Source organism: Spea bombifrons, chromosome 1, assembly GCF_027358695.1.
Source record: "Spea bombifrons isolate aSpeBom1 chromosome 1, aSpeBom1.2.pri, whole genome shotgun sequence".
In the NCBI taxonomy this organism is placed as follows: Eukaryota; Metazoa; Chordata; class Amphibia; order Anura; family Pelobatidae; genus Spea; species Spea bombifrons.
The window spans coordinates 61913279-61935251 of record NC_071087.1 but is presented as its reverse complement, the minus strand read 5'-3'; the positions used below and the strand labels follow the sequence as shown (position 1 = coordinate 61935251).

Genomic DNA, 21973 nt, shown 5'->3' with positions numbered 1-21973 from the left:
AGATTGGAAAGCAGGAGAAGGGGAAGGGCATTTATAGTGTGGTTTGTTAGATTTTCTTTATAATTTTTCATGCACCCCTGTAGAATTTGTGGACAAGCACATCAAAACGTGCGGGTGTGGGAGTATTTCTTTGATTTTACTTATTGCATACCGTGTCTATTGCGGTCTCTGTGGACTCTGAATTTTCGTTTTCCAACGATCAGAGGATAGCGTTAATGATAACAGAAGCCCTGGAGTACAGTCATGGTCTTTAATAAAGTTTTACACACTTTCTCACTTGGTCTCAGTGCCATTTTTAAATGAAAGTGCATTAATAAAGTTGTGCAAATTAACTAGTCTACGCTAGAGATTTATTTTTTTCCCCTTATATTATACAAAGTCCTCTTTGGTTCATCTATCTGAGTGAAACGTAATAAACTTTGCATAGTCACACTTAAAACATACACAAATCTTACTCTATATGATCTTACTCAAATCTCTGTATGTGTAAGTAAGTGTGAACATGAATGTGTATGTGTATTTGTTTGTTAGCATGAATGTGTATTTGTGATTGTGTGTAGGCATGTACTGTATGTGAGAGTGAGCATGAAAGTGTATGTGTGGTTGAGTTAACACGAATGTGTATGTGTAAGTGTGTCAGAGGGCATGGGTGTTAGCATGAGTATATGTAATTGTGTGTGGGAGTGTTTATGTGCATTGGCCTGAGTGTCTAAGTATGAAAGTGTATGTGTATATATGTAACAGGTCAATAGGGCCACTTGGCCAGAAGGTGCCTACCCTTCCCTGTGGCCTATCATAGTAAGTAATCCTGTCTCATCAATGTAACTTTATTTAACAGTGTTATGTTTAGACATTTACGTTCAAATTACACTTCTTTTTACACAAGGTATGTGTTATATTGATTGTTGTTCATGGTAATGACAATATTAAAAAAATACACTAACTAAAAAGAAGAATTGTGCAATATTTTCTCCAGCTTTATTTGTTTAAGCAATTATGTTATTAGTTAAGTTACAGTACAACCAGAAATCTGGCAAGCAAATGTAGACAAAAACTCAATAAGTAATTCCTTCACCTTCTATCATCCTTTCATTGTATAAGTTAGATATTGAAAGACATTATGCGTCCACCCAGATTATTTAAGTAGGGAATGTGTAATCAGGCAACTTGTGTGGCAAAGGTTTGATGTGGTCGTTTCCACTTGTAAACTGATAAATAAATTCTGATCCATATATCTGTGTAAATAAACATGGAGAGATTCAGTATACCAGAATGTATTCTAGGCTATGGCCGCAACATTGAGAGGGGAAGATCTTCCTCTACCATTGTGTCAGTGGTTGTGGTGTAGGCTGGTTACAAGGGAAATCATGCCAACTGACACACTCATACTATGGTGGAGTGTGCTGACTCAGCACACATTCTATAGACTGCATTAAAAGGCTGCCCTTATGAGATGGAGAGCCAGGATTTGACTTATATCTTATCTCTTTGCGCTGCAGTGAGGACAGTGGCTGCAAAAGAGGTGCCTAGAGGCACTGTCCTGAATCAGGCCTAAGGCACCATCAGAAGTGAATTAAAAACAGAGTTTGATTATCTCTGTAAAATGGTAGTATATCACATAAAAGTCTCAAGCAATTGATATACATGAGTGAAGTAGTGAAGTAATTAACATCATGGTTGTACAAGTATTAAGAGAAGTAAATCCTAGACCAGTATACTAATCCAGCCAATGACCTCAATGATGATTGCTAAATAGTGAACGCTGAAGTTTTTAAAGCCAAAAATTGATTTAAACATAGAGTTTATTCCAGCAGTGAAAAAAGTGCAACTGTAACATATTCCATCACAATCCCTCTGTCATTACAACTGTGTGATTATGTGTTGTTCCATGTGATAATAGGTTGTTACAGGTCCAGCTGCTGTCAGTAAAAAAGTTTTATGTGTTGATAATAATGCTATTGAGGCAGTGGGAGATAAGCTCATGGCTTAGATTTTCTAAGCACTCCCTTGTGACAGGAATCTCTCCAATTCAATTTCTATTCCATAGTACATTCTTGTCAAGATAAGTAAATCTCAATATAAGAGTTTATAGCCCTAGAAATGTAGAACTTTCTTAGAACATATAAACATATACATTTTAGTTACATTGCATGCAGAGTTCCATTAACATTTGTAACAATCTAACATCTACTTTAACCAGGCCTGCATTCCAACATTAGTTCGATTTACACTTGTCAAAGATAAATTGTAGTGTAAAAAAGAGATTTAAGATGTGGTCGCAATGGTGGATGCCTCTGTTGCACAAGACCCAGAGGACCGCAGGTGCCTAAGGCCCACAGTATTAAATGTGCTATTCTGCTTGCACAAGAAAATGTTCTAGAATGTTAGGAAAATAAACCCTGGCAGAGAGTTTAAGCACAGGAAAATCACAAGAAACTGCAAATCTTTAAGACTTTTTTTTGTTCTTTTATGAAACCTATTAGTGCCTATTAGGAAATTGTGATCTAGACCAGTGGTTCTCAACCCGTGTATCCTCAGGACCCACATTTGTCTTTGGTCATTAAGTCGCGACCCAAAAATAATTTCATAAAACACATTATATTTTATTCCATGAAACAACTTGTGCAGTATTCCACATATATATATATATATATATATATATATATATATATATATATATATATATATATATGTTGTGCATATTAATTGTGCAATAATCACAGTGCTAGTGAAATGAAAGTGCCATTGAGGCAAAAACCCAATAAATAAACAGTCATTGAAACATATGAGGTAGAACTAATGGGAAAACTGGGGATGCTTTTTGCTTTTGAGGAGTGTCTCAAAGTCTGGGGTGATGGTAGATGTTCAATGTCCATTCTGTTTCTAGGCTTTGTCTTTAACTGAGCCAGAGTTGAGAAGCCACTCTCACAAAGATAAGTTGTGCTGAATGGTAGTAAAACTTTGATAGCATGGGTTGAGATGGAAGGATATTCAGCCATAACATTACACCAAAACTGGGAGAGGGTTAGCTCAGTAAAAAAAAAAATTCCGGGAAGTAGCCTTTAAAATATTCCTGCAGCTTTGTGAGATGTGCTACTATAGTGTTCTTCAGTTCATTTCTGCCTGTGGAGCCCAGGTGTGTAAGCTCATGACTAGCACTGGGGAACATATCAAATCTCTCTTTGGAAACATGACTTGTCCACAATGACATTTTCTTTTTGTCACCACTTTGACAGCATCTTTCAAAGTTTCATGAAGCACTGGTACCATATCCTTGGCTGCTAATGCCTCCCTGTGCAATGGTCCCAAACCGCATTTGGTGCCTTTTCAAGAATTATCTTCACCACCCCTGAGTGTTTTGGATGGTGGATAGGGGCTGTGGTGGGGGTAACTGGGGCTATAGTGGGGGTAATAAGGGATTTGGTTGGGTAACAGGGGCTGTGTCCTAGTGGGGGACAGAGGCAATAGGGACAGCAGAGCAGAAAATATATATATATATATATACACACATATATATATATATATATATATATATATATATATATACACATACACATACACATAATTAGTACACTAAAAAAATATATACTTACCTCAGAAAAGATGAGGGAGTGGAGAGGCTGTCTGCGGGCTGCAGCAGGAAGAGGGGAGGAGAAAAACTAGGCGTAGACAGCGACCGTAAACCAATCAAGAAACTTGCTTTGCGGTCGGGAAGTAATACTAAAGTACATGCTGGACCGGAAGCTGCCTGATGGCCCTGATTGTTGCGGCCGCGGTCTTGACAGCCTGCGGCTCGCGGATTGCCGCTAGAATGTGTAAGGCAGCCCCAGGAAAGTGACATTTTCCCGGTATGCCTCCATTCCAGCCCTGACCCTCCGCGACCCACTGAAGACAGGGTCGCGACCCACTTTGAGTTGAGTACCACCCATGAGTTAAGGTACCACTGATCTAGACAATATTTTACATAATTAAAAAGTAGGTAGAACAGCACTGTTATCAATAAAGACTTCATGTCTATTATTCAATATATATTTTTTCTCTCTAGAATGAAAGACAATGTGGAGTCTGTGTAACTAGCTATCGGGGACTAAAAATTAGGATGTCAGTAGATGCTTAAAATACTTCTTCCGGAAAGAAAGGTTATGCACAGCTATACCACAAGATATTGATGTGCATTTCGTTAAGTTCATTTTCTTTAATTTTGTTAATCTTTTGTTAAAAAAAGGAGAAAAATGTGACACAAAAAGTGACACAATATTTAATGCTACAAAATCAAGTACACAAAATAAACGGATGGTTTCTTTTAACTGGCAAAATGTATAGACAACGAAACAAAACAAATATTTTTGTCAAACATAATTTAAAAAAATTAGATGGAACCTGCACCATTTATTGATAACCTGGTATAGACATACACTATATGGACAAACTTATGTGCACACATATTCTTTCTCCTGCTTTTCCATCTCCTAGGCAACACTAACTGTAGGCTCACCCCTGACATGATAACACCATAGACTAGCATACACTTAAACACCGTAGACTAGCATACACTTAGACACACATGTGCTAACATCATAAGCCCACAAACACTAACACCTTACAGTAACACATGCTAACACCATGCACCAACACACACACACGCACACTCCAACACTATATGCTGACATATACACTCACACTAATTACATACAGTTACACACAACATACACTTATACACGCTAACATCACACTATTATATGCAGGCACACACAATCCACAATAGCACACACATATTTCCAAACAAAACACATACACACACTAACACTATATATGTATATATAAATATACCGTGTTTCCCCGATAGTAAGACACCCCCGATAGTAAGACGTATCGGGAGTTTCAGAGGGGTCGGCTAATATAAGCCGTACCCCGAAAGTAAGACATATGTCTTACTTTCGGGGAAACACGGGGGATTTGCTGGAGCAGCAATGTTTTCCGTGGTCCATCAGGACCAGGGCCGGCCTTTGGGGTGTGCGACCTGTGCGACCGCACAGGGCGCCACACTCCAGGGGGCGCCGCCGCGGGGTCCGCCGCAGCGCGGTCCGACGCCACTGCCGTCGCGGGGTCCGCCGCAGCGCGGTCCGACGCCCCTGCCGCCCCTCCAGAGACGGACAGTAATGTCCGCCGCTGGAGGAGCAGGCTCGCAAGGGAGCAGTATCGGAGGTCTTTAACAGACCTCCGATACCGCTCCCTTGTGATCCCCGCGGCAACAGCTGCTGTGCGCCGGGGTTTGCTGCCAGATCCCGGCGCACAGCACTGAAGCCGCGCCCACCGGTCTCCGTGCCCTCTGACCCGGAAGAAGAGAAGACAGAAGAACTAAGAAGAAGAGCGAAGAGGCGGCAAAGAAACTGAAAGAGGAAAGGTAGGAAAGCATAGAGTGACAGTGAGAGTGGATTGGTGTATATGTGTGGATTAGTATATATGTGTGGTTTGGTATATATGTGTGGTTTGGTATATATGTGTGGTTTGGTATATGTGTGGATTAGTATATATGTGTGGATTGGTATATGTGTGTGGTTTGGTGTATATGTGTGGTTTGGTGTATATGTGTGTGGTTTGGTGTATATGTGTGGTTTGGTATATGTGTGGATTAGTATATATGTGTGGATTGGTATATGTGTGTGGTTTGGTGTATATGTGTGGTTTGGTGTATATGTGTGTGGATTGGTGTATGTGTGTGGATTGGTATATGTGTGTGGATTGGTATATGTGTGTGGTTTGGTGTATATGTGTGGTTTGGTGTATATGTGTGTGGTTTGGTGTATATGTGTGGATTGGTATGCGTGTGGATTGGTATATATGGACAATTTTTTCCCAATATAAGACATACCCCGAAAGTAAGACATAGTGGGGCTTTTAGGGATAAAAAGAAAGTAAGACACTGTCTTACTTTCGGGGAAACACGGTATATATATATATATATATCTGTTTATATAGTACACTTTGACTCCACTCTACAGTACACATACACACACACTGACTCTAGCACTATACATATACATACATAAACTCTGACTAACACAAAAATACAGTACACACACATTACTGTGTAGGGATCTGTGTGGCTGGCAGTAATGTGTGTTTAAGTGCCCATCTTGTCTGGCTGTGTGTGTGTAAGTTCTGGCTCATGCCAGTTGTGAGTATCTATGAGTTTGCATCAGTGTGGTTTATTTGAGGATATGTGCGACCGCATGCTACATTGTAATGCTCACATGGCATACAGCTGGGCATATCCAGCCACAGATCAGGTGACTGTGTAGCGCCAACGGCCAGCTGAGTGCTAGTTGGCCTGACTAACTTAACAGGGGCATAAGTCCCTCTGCTCTTTATCTGATGTAGAGGAGCAGAGTTTAGACTTGCCCACTCCTGTACAATTTTTCTCCCATTCCCATAGAACTTGATGCTATCTGGAGCTAACCCCCTCCCCTCAGATGGCTAATCCCATGCACATGTGTGGCTAGCACTCCTCCTTGAGAAACCCTTTCACCAGAATAGGGTGATCTGGCATCCTTACATGATTCCACATATGGCAGGCTGGCCTGGGGGACTGGGATCCTAATTGTACAATTCAGTGTCACACTATACAATGTTGTATGATCCTGCAGTAGTAAAATGACTCACACAGTGACACCTTGAGTGTGTACGAGATGAAAGTGTGCATTGCCGTATGTGTGTAAGTGTGTTAGTGTCTGTGTGTGTTACGGTGGCTGGGGTGTGGAAACACTTGCCTCTGCGTGCCCCTAGGCTGAAAGTAGCCTGCCCTCCTTGATTGGAAAATAATTTTGTAAACCCTAAAGCTTGGTGTTGACCATAATAGAAATTGTAACGATAACAAGGGTATATGTCATACAAATGCAAAGTTAATAGTAGACACCATTTATATTCCGTTTATAGGGCTGAATTATAAATGTGCTTGTGTCAATTTTAACCCTGCTCCAAGCCACTTTTATACCCACATTTGTAGTTGTAGTTTAATCCCATGTGCTATCCTTTTTTATTTAAAAGTGTTTTTAGAGTGTGTAAAGAGGTGCCAATTATCTTTTTTTGACATCTGGAATGTAATTGGCTGACAGCTTGAAAAATTATAAATGTTACTTTTAATTGAGATCCACAAAAATATATTTTAGTTCCCGTTCTAAAGCAAGGTCAAAATGAAGCCAAAGTGAATAGTTACAGCGAAATACAAAGCAGAATTATTTTTTCTGTCATATTGTTCAGGGGCATCCAGGGACACCAGAGTATCCTTTGATAATATGAAAGGACTCAATGGATTGAGCAACTTCAAACTATAAACAACGCAGCTATATAAAATGCAACCAAAAAGATCCATACTAAACTTTTCCATCTCATGTCTAGTTTTATCTAACAAATAGAATTGTGTACATATACAGTCATGATGAAATGCATACAAAGCACACTAAAATAATAATTAAAAAAAACGGCTAGTTCACACGGTACCAAACTGATATACAGAAACAAGTTCACATGCTGTATAGACGGTACCCCATACTGAGACAGCTTCAGTGACGTCTGCAGGAAGTCACTGCCCAAATAGACAGACAGCCTTTGAGAAGACTGAATGGCTGGAGAACAGCAAAAGTGTTGTATTAAACTATCAGACCCTTCCATGCACACCACCCCTCTAAAAATAAAAAACACAGACACACCTTCTAACACAATAGTACATTCACTCTACAGTTAGACTTACATGTGGCAAGTTTGCAAGAGAAGCAAGCAAAAGCAAAAAAAGATTAGGACGAGTAGCCAGATTATAAGGAAAAAGAAGTTACCTCTGGGTTATTAATAACAGAGACATAGGGAGAGCTAGTCTGCGTACACATATGGCAAAGCAATATGGAGGGTGCTGAAAGAAATGGAACAGCAGGACAAGAAACGCCACATTTTAAAGAGATTTGGGACAGTGTACTAGTACTAGTGTACTTTTAAAGTAATAATCTAGTCATTTAAATGAAAAAAATGGTGGCCAACTAGGAACTAAGTTGTGGATAGATTTAAATGGAGCTTTACATTTTTTACAGATGTTGGATATGGGTAGCCTATATGAAATCTTGGATTTGCAACAACTTGAGTATTTTAGAAAGCTCCTTTTTGTCTCTCAAACAAATACTTGCTGCAACACTGGTACATAAAAGAACAGAAATGTCCACGCTAAACCACAAGTTCCACTAAAACAAATATAAGGAAGTGTGAGTACCCTATTATTAAATCATGATTAAAGGCATAAACTATAAACTAGTGTAGTAAACCACCATAACATGGATATTTAAAGAGCCAGTACATGTTTAAAGTAAATCTAGTATCGCTGGTGACCGACTCACTATTTGCAAGCAGGTGGTGGCAGCTGCCCTGAGAAAACAACTTTCAACTTCTAAATATAAGCTACCTTTTAAAGAAATGATTTGATGGTTAGCATATTACTAAGTATTTCAGATTTTGTTCCTTTTTATCTGATATTATGATAAGAACCTTTTCTTATTCTTCAATTTTAAAAAAAAACATTTAGGACAATATGTAGTAATAGCTCTACTTGTAGGGTTGGGGAGCTTTGGTCAGGTCTGTTTAGTTTTTTTCAATTTGTATTCCGTCTCGGTGATGACACCCCGAGCAAATCCATTTCAAAATCTCAACTTTTGCATAAACAATGCCTTCTTTTTACTTTCTATTTTCTTATTCTGCTATTCTTCTTTAATCTCCACATCTGGTCCTAATCTCTGTTCCCATGTTGTCCTTTTTATTTTCCTCCTTCGTTTTATTTCTCCCCCAGCATGCTCTTTTTCTGCAGCTCTAAAAACTTGACTATGCAACACATTGCTAACACCTAGACAGAAGATCAAGTGTTGATTCACAATTAGCATAACCAGTGCAATTCAAATTTGAATGACTTTGTTCCGTCTCCCTTGTTGTAACTTTTTTCCCAGCGTTTTTGTCCTGTTTTGTACCTGCTACTCTGCTCAATTCTGAAGTCTTTCAATAAGCTCTTGTTCATTTTCCAGTTTAATTTTTTTCTTTTACAGTACCATGTCTTTATTCACAAATTTCACAAGACATCTTATCTTATTACCTTCCTCATCTTTTGTCATGCTTCTTGCCATCAAGTTCCACTCATATCAGTGTTCCTCTCATTCAAAATTTGCAAACTTCTAAAACCATATGATTTTGTGGCACATTAATGGAGACACATCTAAGTTTAGGATGCACATGTGATGTGATATGGGATGTTTCATTTGAATCCTTGATGTCAGAGGGCATAGAAACGCCACATAGAAACATGATTTCAAGTAGCTCTGGTAATAAAAAGGTTAAAAAATGAGAATGTGCCTGGCTGAGCTGCCTCCAGCCAAATATAATAATCATTTGCACATCTGGAACTCTTCAGAGCTGCCAATATGTTGAGTAGCTGAGGGAGATAAGAGAGTACAATTGAGAGCAATGGTTAGGGTGTTATATAGTGCATATAAATATTTAGAAAATAAACAATACTTAGAGAACTATTAAGTATAGCAAGTAGTTGTATTCATATTAGTTATGTTAAACTAAACTAGATGCTATAAGGAAGAGTCTAAGTAACTATAGTTATTGCCTTTAGGACTCTTCCTTGTGCTTCAAATTTGCCCTTTCAATACCTACTGCCATTAAAGATTTCTCAACATACTGGCGTTTGTAAACCATGTAACAGCTTTGTAAAAAGACTGGTCTTAAATTGTTATCTAGGTTAATATAACCCCTACTTTTACAGGTTTTCAAGGTTCTGCGGTGTAAATAAAGACTACTATTAAAATTCCAAAAGGCTTTCATCAAGAACAAAAAAGCCACATCAAGACAAAAACAAGTAAGACATTATTAAAGATCATAAGAGGAAGATGCCTTCACAGGCTTCAGGTTAGCAGCCCCTGAAAAGAGGCCTCAGGGAAAGCGTCATGGTGACACCGGAAGGCACGGCTGAGCCTAAGAAGATCTCTCACCATGGCAGCAATTTGGGGCCTACTGGTTTGGACTTTCACCCTTACTGCAGCCGAGACATTGAACTTCAAGAGACCCAGAGGTCCTAAGCAGGGTTCACAAGGTGAGAGGTCAACAGCTGTGAATGTCATCTCTGCCATTATGAGTTGTGAAGAGTGTCAGATTCCTAAGCCTAGGAGGGACTGACTTCTTGAATTGTAGTCTTATAAAGACAACATAAAGCAGCATTCTCGCCTGGAAATACATAATGGTATGTTGTTTGGCACTGTTGTTTTGCCTTTGTTTTGCAGTTCTTATATACTCGGCAAAAAAAAGGTTTACAAATGCTACACAGCTGTTTTGATATGGGTGGATACATGGCAAATCTCAGGTTTTGTGGGGCCCTGTGCAATGAGATTTTGTAGGAGCCCTAAAAAAGGACCAAGAGTGGCTCCTGCTCTTCCTCACATTTATGGTCTTTGCAGTTCTGACAGAAGGGGAGCGCTGGGATATGACCTCATATCTTAGCACTACACTCAGGGGCCACAAGTGTGAGGAATAGAGCGGTGAGCAGCTGCAGTGTGGGGTCATGGCTTCTAACATTTATATTGATAAATATGGATGCATCCTTATCTGTTTAAAAGAAAATGTCATTAGTTTAGACTTGTCCAGGCATGTCTATAATCTCCAAATGTGTACGGGAAAATGTCTCATGTGAGTTCCCTAAGAACCGAGCCTGAATTTCGTTCTTTACCAATGACTGTACAACTTAAAAAAGCTAAACATATTATCAGAAAAAATATGTTCTTTTACAGTTCCTTTAATTAATGGAGAACTTATATTTGTCAGTTCTATATTTAACATCATACTGCCTTCAAGCTGTGAACTGTGAACCAGAGATTATCTTTAAACTAATTGAATGAGAACAGTTAAACTTTTGCAAAAGTAAAACTTACAGACATTTATGGAATCGCCCAAGTGACAACAGCTGCATTAACATTTTAGTAGCTGCCCAAAGGAAAAATCTAAATCTAATGGACCCATTTGTAACGTTTCTCAATTGTATGTCAATAAGATGTTGGCATTTATAAAACAGAGTATTGATTCGTGGGAGGAGGATGTCATCTTGCCAATTTACGAGTCAATGGTAAGATGTCACCTTGAATATGCAGTGCATCGGCCCTTCAAAAGGGCATTACAGAAGTAGAAAAAATGCCAAGCAGGGTTACAAAATTAGTAAGGGGATTGGAAGGTCTTAGTTGTCATTATAAAATGAAAAGGAATTTCATATAAAAAACAATAAATAATAATAATATAAATATGTGCAGGTGCAGGGCCAATATAAAGAGCTCTCCAGTACAAAGCTCTGAAGGTACAAAGGAGTCATCCTCTGGCAGTGGAAGAGTAAAGATTTCATAGACAACAAAGAAAGGGATTCTTTAAAGTAAGGACAATAAAAGTATAGAATCCACTGCCAAGTGAGGTGGTACTGTAAAATACATTAGACACCTTCAAAAAGGGTCTGGTTATTTTTTTTTAGAAAAGTAGAATATGCAGGGCTATAGATGATAGAATAAACATTAATATTTTAGAGCTTCTTAATCCAAGGAGATTTCCACTAAGTGGGAAATTAAAAAAATAGATTAATTGGGTGTTTTTTTGCCTTCTTTTGGACAAAATGCAGGTAGAATGGTAGAACTTGATGGATTTAGGACTTATTTCAACCTAAATTACTATGTAATTACTATGAAATCCCTGCCTAAATACAGATGTCTTTATTCTGAGTATTTGATAGGTAATTATATTCATTAGGCTGTTATAACCATTGGGTTGCAACCATTAGTCACTGAAATTAGTAAGCACCCATGTATGGTAATTAAACCATGACTTATGAAGTAGATGAAATCAATTAGGTTACATTATATATATATATATATATATATATATATATATATAGATATACGTTTTCAAGTTTTTTAAATACTACAGAGGTCCCTTGCAATGGAGACAAGTAAACAGAAAAGGAGGCTGTCTTAAAATTATCAAAAGTGTGTTTTATCAACATTTTAGTTAAGATCCAAATCGATATCCAGAATACTGCTTAGCCTGAACTAAAATGTTGATCACTATTAAAAAATCATTTTTGGTGGTTTAGAAAAACGCTCATAAAATGTAGCTCATTACATTATTTGGAATGTTATTTACCGTATTTCCCCATGTGTAAGACGCACCTTTCTAAAAACTGGGTGCGTCTTATACAGTGTTTTGTTTTTTTTTACCGGAAAGGGGACCTGCTGCTTACCTCTGTGTTGCCCGGCAGCGTCTCTTGATCCGCTGAGGCGACATAGGAACCCCGTGGAGTCATGTGAATGTACATCACATCACATGACTCCGCTCCATTCCTGTTCCTGTTCGAGCAACGCAGAGGGAAACAGTGGCCTCACAGAAGTCTGCGAGCGGCACCAGAAGATCAGTTCAGGTAAGGGTGGGGGAGTAAATGAATGAATATATGTGTGTGTGTGATAGCATGGATGTGTGTGTGTAGGGGGCACAGGGAGGCTGAAAGTGATGTGCATGTACTGGCTGCCTCAGCATGATAGGAGTGTGATTGCTAACAATTGCTAGCAGCTAACATCAAGCTCACTCAAATCATGTCCTGGCAGCCAGTTCAATAACTTTATGTAATATATATATATTTTTTTTATTTCAGGCCCCAAAATTAAGATGCGTCTTATACATGGGAGCGTCTTACACATGGGGAAATACAGTATTACGGCTATACTTAGGGTAAATTAATGAACCATGGCAACACAATCTAGGTTGAGCAATACATTTATTGAAGTGCCGTAGTCTCAGTGAAGCAGATCGGGTGTTATACACTTGCCACGTTTCGCTCCTTAGCCCTTAATCTTAAATGGTTCCTTATATCCTGGTTGCTTTTTTGTTTTTCCTCCTTCTGATTTTGCTTGTCATGTGGTTCTATTATTATACTTAAGCTGAATTAGGGAACAGATTTTCAATTATACCATTTAGTCTATTATAAGCTATTTTGTTATATGTTTGGTGTGGTGCCTTGTAATTCAGACTAAGTCGCTACATCGCTGGAATGACAGCAGCCAGTGAAGTCCTCTCCTCTGACCCAGCAGATTTCCTCTCCAGTCTGAGCCATTATGAGATCGCCTTCCCAGCCCAGGTGGACCAGAGTGGAAATTTTTTGACCTATGATCTCCGTAAGACCCTTCCTAGCCTCCGTCGGCCCCGGCGGAGCCTTCCTGATGAGTCCGAGCGTCAGCTATTCTATCGGTTGCAGGCACAGAGTTCCACTTTCATGCTCAACTTAACCTTGCAGACAGAACTACTGGGTCAGCACTTCACTGTGGAATACTGGAAAAGAGGAGGTGTGGACTGGAAACATGAGCTGTATGAAGACTGTCATTATGTGGGCCATGTTCAAGACCAACAGCTAAGTTCCAGAGTGGCTATCAGCAACTGCAATGGTTTGGTGAGGAGAGGGTAAATTGAGATATAGAAAGCTTAACCTATAAGGTTATTTGTTCTAAACGATACTAAATGCATGTTAGTCACCTCAAGCAATGTTTTACAGTTCATGGCCAAGTTACATAGACCAGGATATATTGTAAGTGACCTTTATTTCCAACAAAGGCTCTAGGCAATTTCTACCGTGGGACACTCTTTTACAAATCTTTCTTGATCTCGGTGATGTAGAAATCCATGTAGAAATGTTTTACCAATGGAATAATAGTTGTCAATTTTGTTTAGTAATTCCCAAAATAACTTTCTGTCTCTAAAAGGCAATTTGAATAATCCCAGGGTTCCTCTCTTTTATGGAACTTGTGTAGCAAATATTTCTGTATTAAAAATTTGTATTTCAGTAGAACCCACTTAAACGGGTAACTAGCAATTGAATCTCCTTTGCATGAATCCAAATTTGTTGGTATGGTCTGATATGCGTACATGCTTAGTTTAGCATTTAGACTTCTATTTTAATTTTTCTTTTTTCTTTAACTTCAGTTAATATCCACAACTAAAGGGCATTTGTGCCTTTTTATACAAAAATCAATGGTGCATATATAGGCTGCCAATTGGAAAGAGTGTACACAATTATTTATTTTCGATCAGAACAGCCTTAATATTTTAAAGATAAAGTCTGTTATGGAAAAGCCTATTATCCTGAAAGTTTAGAAAAATATATATAACTCTTAAACAAATTGCCATACTTTGACACTTTTCCTTTTGATTCTTTACCTTGTATCAATTTCTAGCTTGGAGTGATAGTTTCAGGAGAAGAAGAATATCTCATTGAGCCACTACCGGCAGGTGCCAACTTGACCCGTAATAGCGAGGGGACCCCACATATTGTATATAAGCGATCTTCCCTGCAACGCCAACACCTAGATGCAGCCTGTGGGGTTATAGGTAAGCTTACATCCATAGGCTATTGTTGATGTCAGCCTTCATACAAAAGACAACAAAGTATCTACTTACAGTTGAACACATTTTTCGGAAGACAATTTACCATAGAGGCATTCGATAGAGCATTGTTTGATCAAGTATATATTGGCACAGATGGCAATATTTCATCTGTAATGTATAAAATGCATCCTTTGTAAGGTTAGAATCAGTAGGACATTTTCTGTGTATTGTTTAATTACGCTATATTTGCTCATTAAGACCTAGAGGTATTGTATACCCATTCCTCACCAGATGACAAGCCTTGGAAGGATCGCCATTGGTGGCTGAGAAACCCAAGACCACCACCCCTAAGGCCAACGTATAACCAGACACAAAGAGGCCTTCTCCCCCTTAAGCGGTCAGTGAGCACAGAGAGATATGTGGAGACCTTGGTTGTTGCTGACAAAATGATGATTGCATACCACGGACGCAGGGACATCGAGCAATATATCCTTGCTGTCATGAACATTGTAAGTGTCACATCCAACTAGTTGTCATTTTCTGTGCAACTTCAGTGATATTTTAGGATGTGGAATAGCAGAGGGTGGTTGTTTACACTTGTGAGTGAACCAATGTATTTACCGTATTGGCTCGAATATAGGCCGCACTTTTTCCCCCCACTTTAAGTCTTTAAAGTGGGGGTGTGGCCTATATTCGGGGTCTAGCGCCCGACGGCCGGGACATGCAGTCCCGGGGCGCCGGGCAGGCAGCGGGGTTAGGATACAGATCCCCCGCAGCGGTGCAGGGGACCTGTATCCTACTCTCTGATACGCTCAGACAGCCTCCCCTGCCAGCACTTCCCACGGGGGGAGTGTCGGCACGGGAGATTGTCTAAGCGCATAGTGCAGACGTTCACTGGCAGCGGCGATGTGCGTAAACAGCCTCCGTTGCCGGCACGTCTGCACGATGTGCTTTAACAATCTCCCTTGCCGGGAATTCCCACAAGGGGAGTCCCGGCAAGGGAGATTGTTAAAGCACATCTTGCAGACGTGCCGGCAGCGGAGGTTGTTTCTGCTCGCATCGCCGCTGCCGGTGAACGTCTGCGCGAACAATCTTCCTTGCCGGTACTTCCCACGGCGGAAGTGCTGGCACCGGAAGTTGAATACGTGTTATGTGTAGATGTCCCCCACCGGCCCCGCAAGACCCCCTGGAGTCTGCACCGGTAAGTCTGGTGGGGGGGGACATCTTGGGGACAGAGTGGCAGCATATCTCGGGGGGTAGAGTGGCAGCATATCTCGGGGGGGTAGAGTGGCAGCATATCTCGGGGGGGTAGAGTGGCAGCATATCTCGGGGGGGTACATCTTCTGGAAAGAGTGGCAGCATACCTCGGGGGGGGCAGAAACTTTTTTCATTAAAAAAGCACCTAACTTTTAGGGTGCGGCCTATATTCGGGTGCGGCCTATATCCGAGCCAATACGGTATTTTGCCAAATTAAACATTGGTCTTTTAATTTTGATTTTTTTTTGTTTGTTTTCTGGTTATTTTCGTAGTATTTTAATACTGGTCTTTTCTTGTTTCCTGGAGGTCAGGTTGCCAAACTTTTTCAGGACTCAAGTCTGGGTAACATTGTCAATATCATGGTTACACGTCTGATCCTCTTAACAGAAGATCAGGTGAGAGAAATTTTAACAATGACAAACTCACCGGGTTCTGGCTGCACGCCAAGCAAAAATGTTATTGCTTTATTTCACCTTTGAGACACTCATACAATTCTGAATCATGTGTTTCTGTCTCATAAAAAAATCTAGAGTTGTTTCAATTATTCTTATTTCATACTTCTAAAGAAAAGAAAAAAAGACAAGAGATCTTACATAAGAGCTCTTCGTGGATTCTTTAGAAAAGGCAAATGGCACCAGAATTAAGTTCCTGGTAGGTTTACCAGAAATAAGGCCAACATGCTATTTATGAGACTGCCTTGTGTAGCATAGTCCTCTTCTTAATAATGCTTTCATAATAACATTGAATGCTACTGCTTACTCTCTACATGCAATTAGTAAACATGTATTTCCTGGTACTGAATTGGTATTATATTTTCGCAGCCTACACTGGAGATCAATCATCACGCAGGAAAGTCTCTTGACAGCTTCTGCCGGTGGCAAAAATCCATTGTTAGCCGCAATGGAAATGCAATCCCAGAGAGTGGAATTGCTGACCACGATACAGCTGTCTTGATAACCAGGTACGAAAAAAAAAAAGAGAAAATTACTGTATAATGGTGAGAGCCATAAATAAAAAACATAATTAGCAGTTGCACATCAGTGCAAGTAAGGGATTTAATTGAACATTGTTTGAAAACATCAAATTCATAAAATAATAAACAAGTATATAGAGGAATTTATGTTGTACCTGACATCTTGTACAAATTCATAAAATAAATGTGCACCAATAACCACTTTACCTGTTCTTTCATTCAGGTATGACATCTGCATTTACAAGAACAAGCCCTGTGGAACTCTAGGTGAGAAGTTTTTGGATGTCAGTGGTTTCATATGATAGCGAATTATATTTACTTGCAGGAATGCCGTAAGAATATATAAAACCCCTTGAGAAATTTTCTTCTGTCAGGTTTGGCGCCTGTAGGTGGGATGTGTGAGCGGGAAAGAAGCTGCAGCATAAATGAAGATATTGGCTTAGCCACAGCATTCACTATTGCACACGAGGTTGGACACACGTGAGTTTGATGTGTAGTATGACCTGATGGTTGCCTAAAGAGGGTTTCATGCTAGATGGCCTTCTTGTCTCCTGATTGTTTCCTATGACATTCTGTAAATACATTTTCTGTAAATACATTTTCAATGCTTTCTCTCCCAAAGCTACAGTATCACCAACCTATTCTCTAAAAGGAGCTATTTATGGTTAAAGAAAAACTTTATATTGGAAGCTTTTTTTATGTAATGTCTTTTTTGAGGGTATATGTAATTGGACAGACATAAACCCCCATAGAGGTGTATGACTCATCAAGTACAGCTGTGGAATGGTATGAGCTACTTGTACCTCTCAACTCATCTCTTGAAGGCCCCTGAAAAATATGCTTGCTCTAGAAAGAACATAATTTGAATAGCTTATGCTGTTCAAGAGGTGTGGAGTAATAGATAGATAGATAGATAGATAGATAGATAGATAGATAGATAGATAGATAGATAGATAAACTACAATTCGATCTGGTAGCTGTGGGCTACAAATTACAGCAGTTACACATCATAGCAAAATCTGTGAGCAATACTACCCTATACTAGCATCCAAAACTGTTGAAGACACTGTGGTAATACATATTGAGAACTATAGTGTTTAAAAGGCAAGCTGGAGATGCTTTAACCATTCTAAATATGTGGTACCCAAACTCTTTCTGTTTAAAATGTCTCCGTTTAGATTTGGAATGAATCATGATGGAATTGGCAATGGATGTGGATCAAGAGGCCAGGAGACAGCCAAGCTGATGGCAGCTCATATTACTATGAAAACAAATCCTTTTGTGTGGTCAGCCTGTAGCCGGGACTACATCACAAGCTTTTTAGAGTAAGATTTTGAGCAATTGTTTTACATGCATGGATTTTTTTTTCATGTCAGGGTATAAACCACAAGCCTGTTGTTTATGCCAGTATATGGTGTATGCTAAGCAAACATTTTTATTAATTTTGTTATAAAAATGGTCTATGATATTATTAGGTCCAATTTGCATTTAGCCAGCAATGTCGTCTATTTTTCTTCCTCCTCTTCTTCTTCCTCTCCTTCTTATTCTTATAAAGGGCCATCATATTTCGTAGCACTGTGTAATGGTTAGGACAATACAAGTAGTATATAACATAACAATTTGACTTACAGAAAGAACAGGTAAGGAGGACCCTGCTCAAACAAGCTTACAATCTACAGGAGTATTTTACCTCTTGTGTATTACACAAGAGGTAAAAGTGCCAGTGTTGTATAGTTATTGCAGGAGAGGGACTAGGAAAAGCTAAGGAATATGAGAGGAAGGATGTTAATTTATAAGTTCGTAGGCATCCTTAAAGAAGTGGGTCTTGAGGGGTTTATTGAAGGACTGAAGGCAGGTGGAAAGATAGATAGGCCAGGAAAAGTCATTCCAGAGGATAGGGGCAGCTCTTGAGAAATCTTGCAAGCATAGATGAGAGCTAGAAAACAGAAGAAAGGACAGTTAGAGATCATTGGATGAGCGTAGAGATGGGCTAGGAGTGTATTTAGAGATGAGTGAGGAGATGTAAGTAGGGTAACTGTTGTGAAGGGCTTTGAAAGTAAGAGTCAGGATTTTAAAATATATCCTGAACCACAGAGGCCAATAAAGAGACTTACAGAAGGGAGAGATGTTAGTAAAGCAATCAGAGAGGAAGATAAGTCTGGCAGCAGCGTTTACGTTGGATTGTAGAGGTGGGAAATTGGTAAGAGGGCAAGGACTGCCCACCGTGCCTGCAGTGTTTCAATGGAGTTCCCAGGTATGTGACCAAGATATATGGCAATCCAACAAATTTACCAGCTATGGAAAAGCCAAAGCCTTACTCTCTGCCATTATGAATCATCAAAAATTAAACTAAAGACTTCAAGGTGTTCAACACAAAAGCTTATGTGCTAACATACATTTTTGCCTAATAGCCCATTCCCATTTGTTGTATTAACCTGTATACCACCCAGAAAAGCCATACATGTTAGGAGAGTGCCCATCACTGTTATATAATATAGATTAGGCAGATATTTCAGTTGTTCGTTTTCAATGTCTGTCTCCTTGTCTACACAGCTCAGGTCTTGGACTTTGTCTGAACAATGCTCCCCCACGACAAGATTTTATATACCCCACCCAGGCTCCAGGACAGGCCTACGATGCAGATGACCAGTGCCGCTTCCAACATGGAGTTAAATCTCGCCAGTGTAAATACGGGGTAGAGTCACTTCCTATTTTGTCTTGTCACTTCCTATTTTGTCTCCACCAAAGACAGCACAAATCTGGCGTAACATGCATAAAAACACATATCACATTCCTGTGGGTGTCAGCTGCAGACTGGTGCAAAAATAGGCCTAATCCAAGAAATCTAAGCACCCACCCAAAATTGAAACATATGTCTCCGTATTTGCTTAATTATAAGACAAGTTTTTTTTTCTTGAAATTTTCTGAAAAATACCCCTCGTCTTATAATCGAGGTTGTCTTCTAATCAGACCTCAAATAGGTCTGACTATGAGACTGAGATCCAGATCCCCCGCAGCGCTGCAGAGGACCTGAATCCTCCTGTCTGATAACCTCAGCTGCTGCCGGCACATCCACCAGGGCTTCTATCACCAAACGGGGGTTAAAAGGCATATCATGGGTCATTCTGGCTCCAGAAAAGCCTCCTTCCCCCCCCATATAAAACTCCCCCCCAACTTACCATTGCTTCTGACTGCGGGTGGAGGCCGGCGTTAGTTCCGCCGGCGCTTCTATTACTGAGCACCGGAAGGTCATGTGACGCTGGTGCTCTGTCATAGAATCCCCGGCGAATGTGCGGTATATAGTTAAGGTCTATAGACAGATCTTTCTGTATTGCTTTGTGGCCTTTTACCATACATTTGCTATACTGAAGCAAATAATAACCACAATGGTTCAAAGGACTTATTTGTACCCAAGTGGTCCTTTTACCCCATTAATGGACTCATATGTCTCTTTCCCCTTTGTTTATTAACAACAATGGTTTGTGGGCAAGGCAAAAGCTGATTGTTCATCTTACCTTCCTACCAACAGGTATGTAAGGGTAATTTGTTGGTTCCATATCCAAATGGGGAAATTAGCCCCATACTTTTGGGTTTACACTGCCCCATGGATGGGGTTGTTATTGTTTAAATTTCCCCTCAGTAACAAAAAAGTGGTCAACCAAATAAACAAATAAAAAAACAGCTTAAAGAAATACTTTATATTTTATTAAGAGTTTTGGTTAAAATGTATATAAACCACAGTATTTATTAATAGGAAATGTACTGCTTTTGCATTTGATACGTTTGCTGAACCAATTTCCACCTAGTGCCAAATTAAAAATGAGACAGAAAAATTCCCTTTAACTGCTCTGTGAAAATATTGAGGTACAGGCTCAACATGGGCAAGAAAGTTGCTTTTCAGACGCTATGACGATACCAATGAAACAGCACTTGTGATTTAAGCATTGCAGCTCTCTATTTTTGGAAAAGAAATGTATGTGCTGAAAGTATGTTGGATTGTGCACCTGGAATTTCTTGACTCTTTACCAGGGGTAGCCTGCTGTGGGCCCCTCAATCTGCTTTGCACCTGCTGGTCTGAAAAAAGCAAAACTGAATCATTGGCTCATTATACATAAGTGATGACACACACACAAAAGGAAACACAAGCTTTCTAGTGTAATATACGAGGAACGTTTAAAAAGTTTCCACACTGTTTTTAACTCTATTTATTTCAAAACAAATTACATCACTTTTCTACGTAGTCACCTTCCTTTGCGATGCAATTTTCCCACATCACTGCTGCTTTCACATCATCATCATGATGGATGCTTCCACTGCATACTTTGCCGCTTGCTTTGGGGCTATCTTTTGCATATGACGGGCCATTTGTCGGGAACAAACGTCTAAGGGCTTGCGCTTATGCTCCTCTGTCAGCTGCTTAGGCACTCACCTGGCACACGCTTCACTGAACGTAAGGGTGTCATGAATCAGGGCATTGGCAGATCCAACACTCACAGCATCTTTAACTGAGCACACGTGGGAAGATGAATCTTTGCTCCCGGCACACCTTCTGCCCACACAAAGCGTACGGCCGAACGCTGTTCCTACTTGGTGCAATTTTCACAGCCATCTTCACCCCAGGGTAAAAACTCTTATACTAAACTTCTCTATACTACTCTATACTAAACAAGGGCAGCCGGCTTGCCAGACAGAACTAGTCACATGACATGACCTATTACTACTCCTCCCGCCTTCACTGTTTCCAACGAAAATATAAAAGTGCAAAAGCTTTTCGAACGTCCCTTATATCTGTATACAATTAAAAAACAAATAAAAAAAATACCGGATGGAAACAATGCCCGTCCTACAATGTAGGCAGCCCATATGGTGCATGCAGATCGAGGCATCAGTGTTGATCACCTAGGGTGCTAGATACCCTTGGGACCTCGATTGATAGGTGTGATGCTAGAGGGCACTCATTTATTTATGGCATGGTATTTATTTGGTAAGTTTGAGTAGGTTTTCTTTCTTCTATTTCATGCTTGTTGCTCTTCTGGTGAATGAATACTCAACAGTGCTGGGATACTAGCTAAACTGTGTGACAGTTGTTTGATGCTTTTTAAAATGTTTTTAGATGATTTTGTTTTGATTTGATTTCTCTGTGTTTGAGGTAAAGACACTGAAATATGTAGACCTTTATACATGATAATGTGTTATTTTTGTAAATAAAGTACCATAGTGTAGTGTAAAGATTTTTCAGTGTAAAAGTTTTTCACCAAACATTGCAAATGGCCAGAGAGGGAGAATTATTTTAAGAGGTGTAGTTAG

General features: G+C 39.7%; 1 protein-coding gene across 1 annotated transcript in view; it reads left to right on the top strand.

Moving 5' to 3' along the window:
* Nucleotides 1–9968: 9968 nt before the first annotated feature.
* Nucleotides 9969–21973, top strand: part of ADAMTS10 (ADAM metallopeptidase with thrombospondin type 1 motif 10) — a 34129-nt gene continuing 22124 nt past the window's right edge. The window contains exons 1-10 of the mRNA XM_053462416.1: nt 9969–10126; nt 13149–13504; nt 14286–14439; nt 14728–14945; nt 16005–16088; nt 16515–16654; nt 16890–16933; nt 17041–17146; nt 17845–17991; nt 19220–19361. Of these exons, the coding sequence (XP_053318391.1) occupies nt 10027–10126; nt 13149–13504; nt 14286–14439; nt 14728–14945; nt 16005–16088; nt 16515–16654; nt 16890–16933; nt 17041–17146; nt 17845–17991; nt 19220–19361 (1491 nt within the window). The 5' untranslated portion in view covers nt 9969–10026. The remainder of the gene's footprint in view (nt 10127–13148; nt 13505–14285; nt 14440–14727; nt 14946–16004; nt 16089–16514; nt 16655–16889; nt 16934–17040; nt 17147–17844; nt 17992–19219; nt 19362–21973) is intronic.